General features: G+C 46.7%; 3 protein-coding genes across 3 annotated transcripts; 2 read left to right on the top strand and 1 right to left on the bottom strand.

Moving 5' to 3' along the window:
- Window positions 1-1196: 1196 nt before the first annotated feature.
- F4812DRAFT_15924 (uncharacterized protein) lies at window positions 1197-2938 on the top strand. The gene is made up of 6 exons (XM_047929792.1): window positions 1197-1389; window positions 1458-1819; window positions 1901-1945; window positions 2066-2140; window positions 2291-2408; window positions 2534-2938. Exons 2-6 carry the CDS (start codon window positions 1676-1678, stop codon window positions 2596-2598), a joined length of 447 nt encoding a protein of 148 aa, XP_047794841.1. The 5' UTR covers window positions 1197-1389; window positions 1458-1675; the 3' UTR covers window positions 2599-2938.
- An 846-nt stretch (window positions 2939-3784) lies between these two features.
- On the bottom strand, window positions 3785-6794 carry F4812DRAFT_15966 (kinase-like protein). The gene is made up of 3 exons (XM_047929797.1): window positions 6072-6794; window positions 5509-5967; window positions 3785-5451 (listed from the first exon to the last, which is right to left on the bottom strand). Exons 1-3 carry the CDS (start codon window positions 6115-6117, stop codon window positions 3839-3841), a joined length of 2118 nt encoding a protein of 705 aa, XP_047794842.1. The 5' UTR covers window positions 6118-6794; the 3' UTR covers window positions 3785-3838.
- A 273-nt stretch (window positions 6795-7067) lies between these two features.
- Window positions 7068-9182, top strand: F4812DRAFT_449028 (uncharacterized protein; the record flags this gene model as incomplete). The annotated part of the gene is made up of 3 exons (XM_047935928.1): window positions 7068-7289; window positions 7354-7393; window positions 7510-9182. 3 exons carry the CDS (start codon window positions 7068-7070, stop codon window positions 9180-9182), a joined length of 1935 nt encoding a protein of 644 aa, XP_047794843.1.
- Between the last annotated feature and the right edge of the window lie 5452 nt (window positions 9183-14634).

Below are 14634 nucleotides of genomic sequence, written 5' to 3' on the forward strand. Positions count from 1 at the left end.
ATGAAGACGATAGATATACGCTATCCCAGCATCAAAAATCGCCTCCTACTGGTTCCGCGGCATTGTTTTAGCCCCGTCGGCGTTAGGGTTGAATGTATTCATTCGTATGGCATCACACCATCAATTACGTTAGCCGCATTTTTCATAAGCGGTATTTTATAAGGAATAGAAAATAATCCCCCCAAGTATTTTCCATACTACGATGTGTACTAGAAAAAAGGAGGCAAGGGACCGTGTAGGTTCCACGAGATGACGCGCAGACTTAAGTTGCCCAACGACGGCAGGCCTTAATGAACAGCGACGAAGAGACTCGGCCGAGCACGGAGTGAATGAGGGAGGGAGGAGGAAAAGCTCTAGGACGCGAGTCTAACGTAGCTGACAGAAAGAAAGAAAGAAATTAAATGAGAGTGGTGAATCTTCGTATACAGCTTCGTAATACCAGCTTTTCTTCGATTCTGCTGAATTTAAGTATATATCTTACCTATGCATAAACTAATTCTTCAAAAACAAAAACTCTTGGAACTTGTGCTGTCTCTGCCAGGCAAATCTGCCTAAGAAGTGTCGCTACGCGTTACGTTACCAGTATTGTACCCTGAGGATAATTAGGTAGGTAGGTATGCTCGTCCCGAGCCTGGACAGCGGGAAACCGGGTCGAACCTAATAATGAAAGAGCTTGATTTTTAGTATGCAAGGTACCTGACATATGTGCGTGCAATTGAGTTTTCCGCATGGGTTCCCGAGATGTCGGGACGTTGGGGTCTATGTTTAGGTACGTAGACGGCATCTAGGTTTTGTCACTTTTGTCATGGGAGCGGCTTTTAAACTTTGACGGACTATCCGCTGGTACGGTTCCTGTTTCCTAGAGGTGGCTTGTTAAGAAAACTCTACTTTATACTATATAAGGGGTGGGTGGAGAAATTTATCTGGATTCTATGATGATGTCAAAGGTCTCCAACTATTCCGTACTAAGAATTGTGTGTTGAGAGCGGCGTTGGTGTTGGTGTTTTTAGTTGGTTTCGTCTCTAACCCGTACAATACATCAACTCTCAACAACTATACCATTGCCTTTTCTACGCCCATACGCTTACACTTACACATGTACATACATATGAAGCACCTAGAACAAGATTCCAGTCTGATATTTGTAGCATTGCCATACCTAACCGTTAACGTATAGGAAACTATGATACAGTAATGAGTCCAACTTTGATGCCACTCGGTGCGATGTCTACTATGTAGTCTGTGCACGGGTCGTCTCAGGATCGTTTCAGCAAAGCATCTTTGCGTTTATCTACCATTCAATCTCCGGCATCCCCATCGAACCAATCAGCCGTCTTGGTTTCCGCGTTTCAACTAATCAGCCGTGAAAGTGCTATTGCTATATATCAGGTGTCTACACTACATTACTTTTATGACGACCGCTAGCTAGGAAATATGTCTGACATATCTTGTGTTAGGTGGTCGTGTACGAGAGATAACAGGCACCTAACGAACCTGACCTAGCCTAAGGTAAAGTAATTTTATTCGAAGTGAAGAGATTCTTTCATATCTCAAGTATTTGGTTTTGAATCATTTCGGCTTCGCGTCGACTCCCTCGGCGAGATCGCGCACTGCGTAATTTCATTTCATTTTACGAGCATCGGAGATATATATACCGCGAGAAGAGGAAAACAAAATGAGGTGCCGAGGCGCCGTTACCCTGCCCCTGTTGCTAGTGCCGGAATTACTCGTCGGGGTCATGGCCGGCAATTTCGTCGACGAGATACGACGGAATTTCCAGATGGGCTTGTTCGCGCGGCAAGAAATCAATGATATCCAGGTTCGTCACTTATGCATTGCCGCCTGGCTTGAAGTTATTATTGAATTATCCCATTTGGTTTGTCTGACTTATCGTATATAGCAATTCAATCCGAGTGGTCCTTTGGGAGGCAAAGCTGCAGCAAAAGTACGTGGGCTCCTCATGCATTGATCTACGCAAGATAGACGAACAAAGGTTTCTTCTAGTTATACGAATAAATGACTATTAGTATGGAGTTGATATATATAACTGACAACGTATCCATAGATAGAGTTTGACCCGAGCAATACAGAGAAGCCTTTCAAAATAACCAACAGCCGTTTATCAGAAGGCCAGACGTTTGTATGTGACAACCCTCCCTGAATGCCATATCCATGAACTAGAGGACCAGCCTCATGATTCTTCCCGCCCATCCCTTAATATATCGCCCCTTATCCAACATCTCATCAGCTATCTATATTTAACTTACCTAACCAAACTAACATCCCATAGAACGACTTCGGCACCGCATCTAAGCGCGTATGCGACGACCAGAAGAACGACTGCGCCGATTCCGCGAATAGCGGCAATAACAAGGATTTCAGCGTGCAAGACTGCGACAACCAACATGGTGAGTTTGCTTTTCACTTCCTCCTCACTTCATGCTAGCAAGAGGCGGCGGGGGTGGGGGGAGCGATCGTAACCTACCGGTAGTCTGTGTCAGTTCTAGGTTAGAAGCTGGCTAACGCGAACCAGACCAATGCATGGCAGTAAACCAGCCTTTTGAAGACGACGGCGAATTTCTATATTTCTGCGAATGAATGGGGAGGGGTGGGTGTCATACTGGTTTATTATGGATTAGCTCGCAACTACAATGATAGGGGGCTTATCAGCTTGTCATCCATAACCTCCTCAGTCCTTAGGGGGCAAGCCTCTCAGCCAGGACTGAGACACGGCATTCTAGTGTGAGGTTAATTGCGACTTCGCATCATACTTCACGGGCTATCCAGGAGTTAGGATAGGGGTTAGTGGATTGGGTGAGGCATATCTGATAAGTCACGGGGAGAACTTAGCACAAACAAAAAGAAGCGAGATCAAGGACTCTCTTTAATAGTAACGTGTAGCATATAATTAGCAGGTACTTAGGTGACCAATAAATACATCTAAAAAGAAACAATCATAAATCATAACTAGTCCGCTCAGCCTAGGGGTACACCACCTCCCTCCCCTTACTCCAAGCTTTGTATCCCGAGCAAGGGACAGACGGCATGGCATCATCCGGGTTCTGAAGCAGGCGGTATTGAATAATAGCGACGAGCAATAGCATCGCGCACGTAGTTCTGTCTTTTAGTTTAGTAGTAGTAGTAGTAGTAGTAGTAGTAGCACTAGTTAGAGAGAATTCGTAAAAGCATAAATGGACATTTCGCAGAACGAGTTTATACACAAGTTTTATGTGGTTTAATGCCTGGGGGAAAAACCCCTCCTCAACTCAAGCTCAAACTCAGAACTCAGCCAATTTTACGCCGAAAAATGGGAAACGAGAGAAAAGAAAAATAAAAGGGAATAAAAACAGGCGAAAAGCTTCCTCTCCTCTGTATCGAAAATAAAAACGCCAGTTCTGTAGTAAAAAAAACCAGAGCCTCCCCCCCCCTTCCCGCACACCCCATGCCATGCCAAATTTCTCAACGACGCGCGATTAAAATGCTTTGCGACACCGTAAAAAAGAAAACGTCATCATTAAAAAAACCTCCGGACACCTTTCCGAATTGAGCCGCCGTCTTGGGATATGAAACAAAGGAAAAAGAGAGAGAAAATAGAGTACGCGGGGGGAAGGTTGGGTAGGGTTCGGACACGAAACGTGCAACGCTGTCGTGCCCACACCAAAGCCAGGTTTGGTGTGGTGGTGGTAGTGGCGGTATATCATCGTGGGACTTCGTTTACTTTGGTATATTAACTCAGAGAGGAAAAGCAAGGGGTTGAGGAGAGCGAGGCTTTGTTTTTTTCATCTTTCTTTCATTCTTCCTTTTTAATTCCCTTTTCTTTTTTTGTTCACCAGGTAGCCTATACCCTCGACGGCTGCTTCTTCCGCACCAGGAACGGACTGGGCATCTCGTCCCTCTCCGGATCCCACACGGCCGGCTCGGCGAATCGGTCCTTGGAGCTACGCTTGGGGCTAACATTCATGGACTCCACGGGTCGACCGCCGGCCCGGGCCTGCTGGAGCTCGACGAGAGTTCGGCCCTTGATATTGTTCTTCGTGACCACCTTGGTGGTCGTGGGTTCGGGGTCCTTCTTTAGCGACGTCTTACGCTGTCCGCCGTTCTCCGCGTTTTGCATGCTGAGGTTCGCAACCGAGGGGATCTTGCTGAGCCGTCGGTTGGGAGAGTCGCCCTTCTCTCTCAAGGCTCCGTTGCTGGGCTGGGTACGAATGCGGAACTCGGGGGCAGAAGTGGGTAGGGGCGGACTTGGCTTGTTAAGGCCCATGGCGTTTTGGTTTCTTAGGCGATTAATAGGGGCTGTCTTCGTAGATGGGAGAATCGGGCGTTGGGGCCCAAAGGGGTTCTTGTGTGATCGTGGCGGGCGAGTGGGAGATGGGATGATGTGGTCATCGTCGTCATCGGAATCGGATGAGAATATATCTCTCCTGCCTCGGAGGTCTTCGTCGTCCTCGGGGTCAAATATGGGTGGCTTGTTTGCGGTTGGAGCCTTAGTAGCGATGTTTCGTCGTGGTGATAGGGACAAGGATGCAATGGCAACCATCGGGGATGGGGATGCCATGTCGACGTCCATTGACATGGGCGTTCCGGGATTTCGCTCGAACATGGTTTGAGCGCGGCCAAATGGCGCACGTAGACTGCGCTTAAGAGGTTGTTCTTCGGGAGAGTTAACGGAGAATTCGGTAATATCTGTGGTAGAGGGGAACTCGCTGTCGGTACTACCGGCCATGGACAGGAAGAAATTATTCCTGGATACTTGTGATGATGTGAATTCGTGAGTCTCGACTGGCCCAAATGAGACTCTCTTCTTTTGTAATTCTTCTTGTACTCGTGCTTCTACTTCGGCTTCGAAGCGTCGTTGGAGTTGTTCAATTTCCTCATTTACAAGTCGGTCAATTTCTAATCGGGCTTTGACCTCCCATTCGCGTCGCAGTTGAGAGTCGATCTCTTGTCGATAGTTCAACTTATCAGCTTCAAGGCTGGCCAGCTTTTCTTCGACTTGCTTCAGCTTATTGCTCAGCACGTTATTGCGCGATTCTAACTCCATCTTGAACTCTACGGCCTCCCGTTCTTTGCGCATTAGACGCACAACCGGAAGGTTAAGCAAAGTTGCCGTATCGGGGCGTTGATCCGGATTGACTCTGAGACAATCTTTAATAACGGCCATAAGCTCTCCTGAGTAAACTCTAGGAAGTGGTGGGACCTTTCCCTCCTTGATCTTTTGAACGAGCTGAAAGTGAGTTTTGGCATTGAATGGAGGTTCACGCGCGCAGAGCTCGTATATTATGCAGCCCAGTGACCAGATGTCTGACTTGAGAGTATACCTCTCGGCGGCGCATATCTCGGGAGACATGTAGAACGGGGTTCCAACGTATGTTGACGCAAAATCGTGCGACTGTATCATCTTGGATAGACCAAAGTCGCCAAGCTTGACAGAATTGTTCTCTCCGAGGAAGACTATCGCAGGTTAGCACGCATCTCCTATTCCAGATTGTCTGCCTTCATCTCACTTACCGTTCTCAGGCTTCAGATCTCGGTGGAGAATTGTCACAGCTCCTTGTGGCGCCTTCGTCTTGCCCATGGTCACTATCTCAAGGACATTCTTGCCCACCGACGGAGGGTTTACACCGTAATGACACCGGTACAAGGCGGTGATCAATTGTGAGAATATCTCCCATACGAATTGTTCTTCGGCGTACTCTTTCCGGCTTATTAGACCCTTAATCACCCGGCCGAGGTCGCCATTACCACAATATTCCATATAAAGATACAAGTCCTGAGTCTGTTTGAGATGTTCGCGATGGTAGTAACCAACAATGTTGGGGTGTCGAAGGGTAGAGAGGATCTGAAACTCCGCATGAAGCTGTTCACGTTCCTTTTGCGACATTTTCAGGTAGCTGATCTCCTTTCGGCAGAGGATCTTGCCGTCTGCCTTTCGTCGGACCTTGCGAATGACGCCGAAGGAGCCATGTCCTATATTGACCACGTTAGACTGCGGTCACAGGGAAAAGTATGAAAACGAAAACAGCGATAGTGTAGAGTGGACGAAGGGTTTGTCAAAGCTAGCGGAAACATACCTATCTTCTCTAAAGTTTCGTACTGATCACTGATAGATTCTGCCATAGTGAACTGAATTGCGAGGCACTATTGGGGGGTTTAATGATTTATGACTATGCCATAGACAACAAAAGTAAGAAAGAAGCTAAAGAAATTTGGAAAGTCAAAGCTATTGGAGGGAATTGGGGGTGGGATAAGCTAGAGCTACTTGATGCTGCTCCAGCTTTGGGACTTGAGAGGGGGGGGGATGATTATTTCTTTTGGAGGATTGATTATCTTGCTGCTGCTTGTTGTTGGACGAAGAATTGGGTTCTGGGAATTAGGTTCTGGGAATGGTTCTGGAAACTGCACAGGCATGGGCAGGAAAAGAAAGGAAAATCAGAAAATGGCCATCCATGTGATGGATCCCAGCAATTGCACAGGACACCCCAGTAGATACTTCACCGTAGGGCAAGTTTCAGTGGTCTTTTTTGTATCTTATGTAACATTGCGTGTATGTAGTCAACAAACCCACTCGTGGCCACAGCAACTGCGCTACCTCGGGGTGGGGCTACAAGGAATAACGGTCCAACTTCATTAGTCGCTTAGCTTGAATTGGTTATTAGCGTTTGCTTCATACCCTTATCGATAGTTACAATAGTTACAATAGTTACAATGGGTCGATTACCTAACCGAAGGCAGGTGAATCTCGGGTTAGATAAGGTAAGATGTTACTTGATGTACGTACCTTGATCTAGTCGGCACGTGATGATTGCTGATTCACTTCTTTTTTCCCCGTATCGCCGCTTGATGACATACATCTGACTTATCCAATGGTTGAATCGCATTTCCTTAAGTTACCTAAGGTACCTCTTTAGTTCCAATTGTTGCCGTCTACCAATTCCAAGCCATGCATCACCACCACCACCGCCCATTAGTTATGTGGTCGGAGATAACGGACTTGACGATTCTTTGAAAATATTCACTTGATCACTTGACATTGTCCTTATTTTATTATCTTTGTGCTCTGGTCGACCATGGTTCTTCGAAAACACGAATTAGAAGCAAAGCTAAAGGATGATATTGAATTAGTTCGCAGTGGCGTACTGCGCGATGAGAACCCCCTGGATCTGAGTGAAGAGTTTAGTGAGCTATTAGAAGCATGTCGAAGAGGCGATCTGAAGCGAACTCAAGAGCTGATTTCTGCCGGTGTCAATATAAACGGTAAAGACAAGTTCGATTATACTCCTCTTATCGTTGTGAGTACGGCTTGTCTTCCTGTTTGTTGCACTTGGTGATCACAGGCAGCTGACTACTGTCTAGGCAAGTCTGTGCGGGCATTATGAGTTAGTTGAACTGTTGAGTATGTATCCGAACCAAAATCATGAGTCTCTATATGCCATATGACCTTACGCTGTTCCAAAAATGTTACATGTTTCTAAATGCTTTTGAAGCCCATACTGACCCTAGCTGCTGCAGTCGAGTCAGGTGCTCTAGCAGAGCGAGACACGTTCCAAGGAGAACGATGCATCTACAATGCGCTTAATGACAAGATCCGGAATCTGCTGCTAAAGTACGACTACTCGAAGTCTACTGACCCCTTACAACCATGGGCGGCTCATATCAGCGCATTGCTGACAAGAGATACACCCAAAACCTCTGATATAACGTTGATAGCTGGATCCGAGTCGTTCGAGCTTCACAAGTTCCTTCTTTCTGCTAGGTCGCCCTATTTCAGAAGGAAACTCACGGAGGCGCCCGCGTTAGAAACATGGAGGCTACCTCAATCGATACCAATCGAGTCTTTCAAGGTCGTATTACGATATCTGTATCTAGGTGATATTCCAAAGGAGTTGGTTGATGCAAGAAGCAGTAGCTCCGAAGAAGAGATCCTAACCGGTATTGATAAGATCAGTAAGCAGTTAGAAATTGACAAGTTATGGGAAGCTATCCTGTCGGCGAGTGATAGGCGATTAGCACGACAGAGACATCAAGATGAGGTTAATCGAGCCCAACAACAAGTCCAAACCTTTTTCCAGGAAAAGGTCCTCAGGCATAAGATGGTAGTGGACACCAGGTTGGTCAAGGACGTAAAGTGGCCACACGACAATTCTATATTTGCAGACTGTCTCCTACGATCCGATGAGGAGGGTGGTGATGACGAGGACCTCGACAAACAAGAGGAATCGCACGGAATTCCCATTGGACCAGGTGCTGAACAACGAAAAGGAAATGGCGTTAAGAGAATCAGGAAGTCTGTTCTGTATCCTGCGCACAAGGCTATGCTCATCCGCTCACCGTATTTCGAGACCATGTTTTCGAGCCAATTTCGCGAAGCCCAAACATCGGAGCACCTACATATTATCAAGATAGATTGTCGACCGGAGATACTTGAGCTCATTCTGACATTTCTCTATACCGAGAAAGCCGAATGTCCTCTCGAGCTTGGCCTTGATCTGCTTTACGCATCCGATATGTTGTTCCTAGATAAGTTGAAGAACAAAGCGGCCGTCGTTATCAGCACGCTAGGAAGCGGCAACAACAACGTCCTAGTTGATCGGACACATGCCCACGAAGGTGAAGAAACTGTCGAAATTGAGGTCGAACCTATCAACGTATACGACGTTACACATGCGGCTTGGGACTTGCGAGTTCAGCGACTAGAAGAGTTTGCTGCTCGATATCTTGCATACCGGTTGGAGGACTACATCGACGAGGAAGAATTCACCGAATTGATCCAGGAAAGTGCCTCGAGGCTGAAGACCAGAGAAGAGACGGATACGATCGAGCTGCTGGACGATATTCGTTATTACTTATCCGAACGCTTTAGGCTACGATTCGAGGACGCCGGGCTAGACGAAATGATGGACGAGAACGGTGAGATTAGCGCAGAGGCGGCAGAAGTGCTGGCGGCGCAGGCAAACGACATCGCTGCGGAAGACAAGGGCGCGAACGGCATCGTCGAAGTAGAGAATCCTGAAACCATTTCTGCTAAGGTTGGCATAGCAGAGGCCTTGGCAAGTCCAGCTGGTGTGGTTAGAACTCTTGATGGAGAGCTCGTCGAAGACGAGTTCGCGTCGGATGCTATAAACTACCAGCTTCTGCTGCAGAAGATTGATAGAGTGTTAGAGAAACTAAAACTAGATGCGTAGAAGCAGAGCTAGCACTAGAGGAATAGATTCTGGATATGATATCGAACTCTGTTGTCTTAGAACACTTACCTAAGGTGCTCATGCCTTGAGGTTGTTTACATTCCTCGCAGCCTAGCAGTATGTGACATGAGTGAGTACCTGAGGCACCTCCTATCATAGATGAACTACGCTACATTCCCAGGTAAGTGCTACCTTCATGCTATTGGTGTATAGGAGGTAGCCATACCAGCTCTAGTCTAGCGTTTGCTAAACATTGAATGATATGAAGGTCTAGTGAATACTTGGTTCCTGGCAGCATCTTCACGGTGTGTGAGACCCTGCCGCGCCTCTAGCCTACTTTAGATAAGTACGTATGTTGGGAATACACATAATAGGGGTTGGACAAAGTTGATGGATGACTAGGATGGATCGGTTGACTGATCTAGGCTGGGAAGCCCCTGTAAGGAGTACAGTTGTCTCTTAGGTATGTAGGTGCCCGGCTTAATAGGTACCTAAGTTTGAATGGCTACGTCCTATTTACCATGCTAGTTACGGTATCAAGACTAGAATTTATTTATCTATCATAATTTAATCGTTAGAGTAGCTAGACGTTCACGGCGCTCCACCTCCGTTGCAACTGTGAGAGGTATATACCTTTCATGATCTTTTCGTTATGAGGTATTCCTAGTTCTAAGCTCTAGAAGCTTTATCCATGAACTTTTATTTTGGAGTCAAGGGATACCAAAGGTGTTTGTGGCCAAGCAAAAGCATACGCAACCCCCCGCAGTTATAAGATATGTTGGAACCAGTAGGTATTAATCTTGACTGAAGGGAGCTGGTCATTTCGAAGCTAAATTGAATCATCACGTACCTAGTAGCAAGCATCGTCCGTGGTTTCTCTACAACTTGCATGGATCAACCAAAGTACAATACATACCTCCCACTGCATGAACCATCTACTGTACTTACCTAGCAGTCCACTGGGTCCTCGCTATGTGTTGTATTTCAGCCTACCATTTCTAGCGTATGACAATGCCTCTTCAAGATCAAAGATGCTAGCTACCTAGCTACCTGCATGCTTGCCAGGTTTTAGGGTTGCAAAAAAATAAGAAGCCATGTCCCCGCCAAGTCCCGCCCTCGCCGCCGGTCGTTCATCATCTGCTTGAAGTCGTTCATAATAATTGGCTAGGGCCGAAGGAGGTTGCTTGAGAAGAAAAGGATACGGCACCTTTTCTATCGGGAAATAGAATCGTCGTTAGACAGCCCCAGCTCTAGGTATAATACCGGGTGCCCAAACCCGGTTTATTTGCCAAGTACCTTCCGCCAGATTGGCCCGTGGGAAATACCTACTTCGTAGCCGCTTGAATTAGAGACATATGCGTGATTGTGATTCGGCGGCATAGGAGGTAGTTTCCTCATTATTATTGATTCTCTTTTCATTCTTTAGGCATGGGTATATTTACCGAGTTGCATCTCGCCTATGTTTAGTTTGCTAGCTACTAGGTTAGGCAGAAATGTAGATAGTTACCTAAGGTACCTACCTAACCTAAAGGTTAGGCTTCCAACTGACTGGCGGTTGGGAAACGAGCTTCTCACACCGGTTTCCATGATTACGACAAGGGGAAAGGAAAGCGTACACCGGCAGTCGGTTCAGCGTGGCTGAATCCAAATCCCGCTATAAATGCTACGTGATAATCAACGTTGTCATGGAAGATGCTTTACCAGTCGGCGGTAAAGGGGGGGCTATAGAATCTACCTCTATTCCCCCTCAAAATAGAACAACGTTCGGACAGATGGCGTAGAGCATGTGTTATATGGTGGGGGGAGAGGCTAAAAGAAGCCTCGGAGTTAACTTGTCATAGATTAACGCGAAGCCATATACAATGCTTCTGATATTGCACACATCTAGGTACCTCTTTCGCCCCTTTGTGGAGATAGGGCTACCGACATAGCCATAGCGAACAAAAAGAAGATCCGCTGACGATATGTATATAATTTACGGCATATCAGTATGATTCCGTTAGTAATATACGAGAATTACACTTATGAGACAGGATCGGCGTCATTTATACGCAGCGAGAAAGCTACGTGAGTTTTCCCCTCCCCCCATGCTAGGGTAACGCAGCGAAACCATTTGCCGTGATACGAACTTCAGGCTTCCTTTGAGCTACGGAACTCCCCCACTGGCTGATGCTGCTCTGAGGCTACCTACCTAATTACTTGCCCAGATAGATGATCGACACGTGGAATAAAGTCCCGTAGGCACGGCCGAGGAGAAGTTGTGCGCGACAGCAAAAAATCTACCGCCTGCTACCTACTGATCGTCGTCGAGAACCTTAGGTTAGGTAGGTAGTCAGCCAAAAAGCGCGGGATGGAGGATCGGCGTCCCGGGTGTAGGGGACGACGCATAGGAAGGCTGCATCCGGTAAGTAGGTAGGTTTATGCTCACACGCTGGCAGGCGTCCATAGGAGAGAGCCTTCCGAGCCGCCTTTCGCCTCGCCACTATCTTGAAGTAACTCAAGGTTAGCCCGCGCCGTGCCGTGCGTGTCAGTAACCCAGCTTCCTATCCCCCTCTCCTCCCCCTACTCCCCTTCTCCCCTGTCCCCTTCCTTGGTCGGTCGATCTAGATGTGATTGCTTGCAGAAAGTGGCGGAATGTAGTCTATCTACCCGCTTCATTTACCAAGCTAGTCTAAATGATTTGCGAAAAAAAAGCTAAACATTAATATAACATGTGGCAACTAGGGTAGAGTAAGGTAGGTTATAATATTCTACGTATATTACCTATATGACTTTCCTCCAAAAGTTCCCGTAAAGCTGAAAAGCTCTAGCGAGGCCCGTGATGACGCGCGCGTGAGGTCGACAATACCTACCTAGGTGTGAGTGAGTTGAAAAGGGATTCGTTAAGCCGATTCAAAACGTCATCGACACCGAGGCACGTAAATCCATGCACAAATATGGAATGGCCAGAGGAAGTGAAATTAAGGTCATGCCACCTGGGATACGCTTATCGATCTGTCATAAATGCTACTTTTATTTTTAATGCGTTTCGCATTGTCTCGTCGAAAACTCGTGTCTACCGCTTATTAGGTGAAGACACAAGAAGCAAGGAGATCGAGGCTATTTGCGCTTCTGGAGTTTTGGGCAGTGGGCGCACGCGTATATGAAACATAGGCAGAGGAGATATTAGATCCGATAAACAAGGGTTTGGGAAGATGATCCCGTCAGCCACGTGAGTAACATTAGACGTTGGGTTCTCTTCTTAGCGCTGAGAGGCGCTCAGGTATGTTCCGGTGAGAGCTAAGGGTAAGGTACAATACATGGTAGATGGAACGCCTGGATACTGTAGGCGGATACTGATCAAGATCGATACCAGAGAGGGTTTATACCTCTTTGGGATATGAGGCGTAGCTTTTCCCCGGTCGCAAAAAATAAAAAGCTCTTTGCTTTTTGCTTATACCTCGAACGCGGCCCAGCCACCGACCACATTGCCGCGTGACGAGTCCGGGGAACAGGCTGATCATGTAATAAATCAGGCCATGACAAGTATGGTCAAGACTGGCGGCTCCCAGCAGCGGGGGCCATGGGATGATGCTTCAGCTCGCCCCCTTTACGGGAGGCTGCAGCTTTGCGCCAACGAAATATGCTAATCTCGGGAGCTTAGGTTGGGAAAAGCCTTGGGGAAAAAGCCCAGGGAGCCCTAGTGACCTTACGGATTATGTCGCCTTTTGGGGATGGGTGACTGTTACTTCGTTCGGGTCATCTATCCTATAAGTCCAGCCAATACCGAGCTTGCCGCAATATAAATCAGGGCTGTCAGTGTCATTATACAAAAGCTGACAGATCCTACCGGATGGAGCCGAGGTGGAAGGGGGTAATCCATGATCGACATTAACACCTAGCTATGGCGTATGGGAGATAAAGTTTGTGCATAAGAGGTTAGGTAGATAGGTATTTCCATAGTATCTAAAGTGCTATTGGTCATTTAATGGTGGTATCAGAGGGTATAGTTCGGAGACAAACGAGAATGCTACTCAAGTTGTATTGAACTTGACGTCTATGTATTGTACTATAGACCTGTATGTAGTTACTTTAAATATTCACAGCAGCTAGAGCTTCTTAACCCAGCTAGCTATCCCGAAGGATCTACTCGGGTGATCTACGAAACTTCAGACGTACGATAAGCGCCATTAAGATCTATAACCCCGCCAGAAAATAACCTGTCGAGTCGAAGCTTATTACTCTGAATGGACTGGTAGAGAATAGCCCCCTACGTATGCGCCAAGGTGGTTGCTTGTATGTATGTACCTAATGTACATCATCGCAAAATGCATCGGGCCAACGCAAGTTGGCTGCTTGGGAGCTAGATTCGTAAGGAATTCTATTCATCCCGGACCCCTGCCCGCAGTCCCAGCCCAACGGCGTGGGTAGAATGGAGGGTTAATGGGTGTAACCATGCTGCCATATCGCTTGACAACTATGTAAATGTAAGTAAATAAGGCTTAGTAAGGTACTAAGATTAGGTATTTCGTGCCGAACAGAGTACAAGTGGAAAAAGAAGAAGGGAGAGAAAAAAAAAAAAGAAAGGAGAATTTGCTTATTCACAAACGTAAACATGTTGTGTTATATGACCTGTAACTTTCAACCGTCGGATCTGTAAGTGATCCCTACTCGGTATTTCCAGAAGCCCACCTGAGCCGTATCTAAGATCGTGACAATGTATCAACATGTATTTTTTCTCGCCAGATTTCCTGTTAACGGGCGGCTCCGGGGCATTTATCCTCGTACATGTGAACTCATGTGACTGCGTAAGCCCGTTAACCGCGTAGCAGTAGTTCGTATAAATTACGTATGTAATGCAGTGTCGAGTATTCTTTCTACTTCTTTAGGGTTATCCAGCTGCTATTGATTCTAGGTATTGATTAAGGGGGAGGCCAAAAAAGTATTGACGCCAGGTTGCATGCAGCAGCGATCCACGGGCGGTTGTAAGCGGCAGCAGATTATCGTCATTGATATTGCATACCTAGGTGCCTAGGAGGTAGGTATTCATGTAGGTATTACAGATGCACTATAATAAAAGACCTACTCCGCATTATTGCTTAATTTTTGTGTAATTCCCGTTAGTTTGGGGAAGTACTCTCTCTAAGTCTTGAGTGCCAGGTAACCTAGGGTATCATCGGGGGAAGGGTTAGGGCGTCATCAGCTCACATCAATGCCGTAGTTGGCTCGAAAGAAACGTTTGGACTATTTCGTAATGCTAAATCGTATGTACCTCATCCTGCATGCCACGGCGAGATCTATGGATGAGTTGTTCTTGCAGAAAGCATAGATAATCTTGGCCGGATTTTGCCCTTCAACTACAGCTGAATAATGTCCTCATACCCGGCTTGGCTGATAGCTGAATGTCCGTGGAGATTGCAGAATCAGATCATAATGTGGCTGTTATAGGGTTCCAAAAACGGTTTGAATATCT

The sequence above is a fragment of the Daldinia caldariorum genome, assembly GCF_022478825.1.
Source record: "Daldinia caldariorum strain CBS 122874 unplaced genomic scaffold F4812scaffold_1, whole genome shotgun sequence".
NCBI lineage: Eukaryota > Fungi > Ascomycota > Sordariomycetes > Xylariales > Hypoxylaceae > Daldinia > Daldinia caldariorum.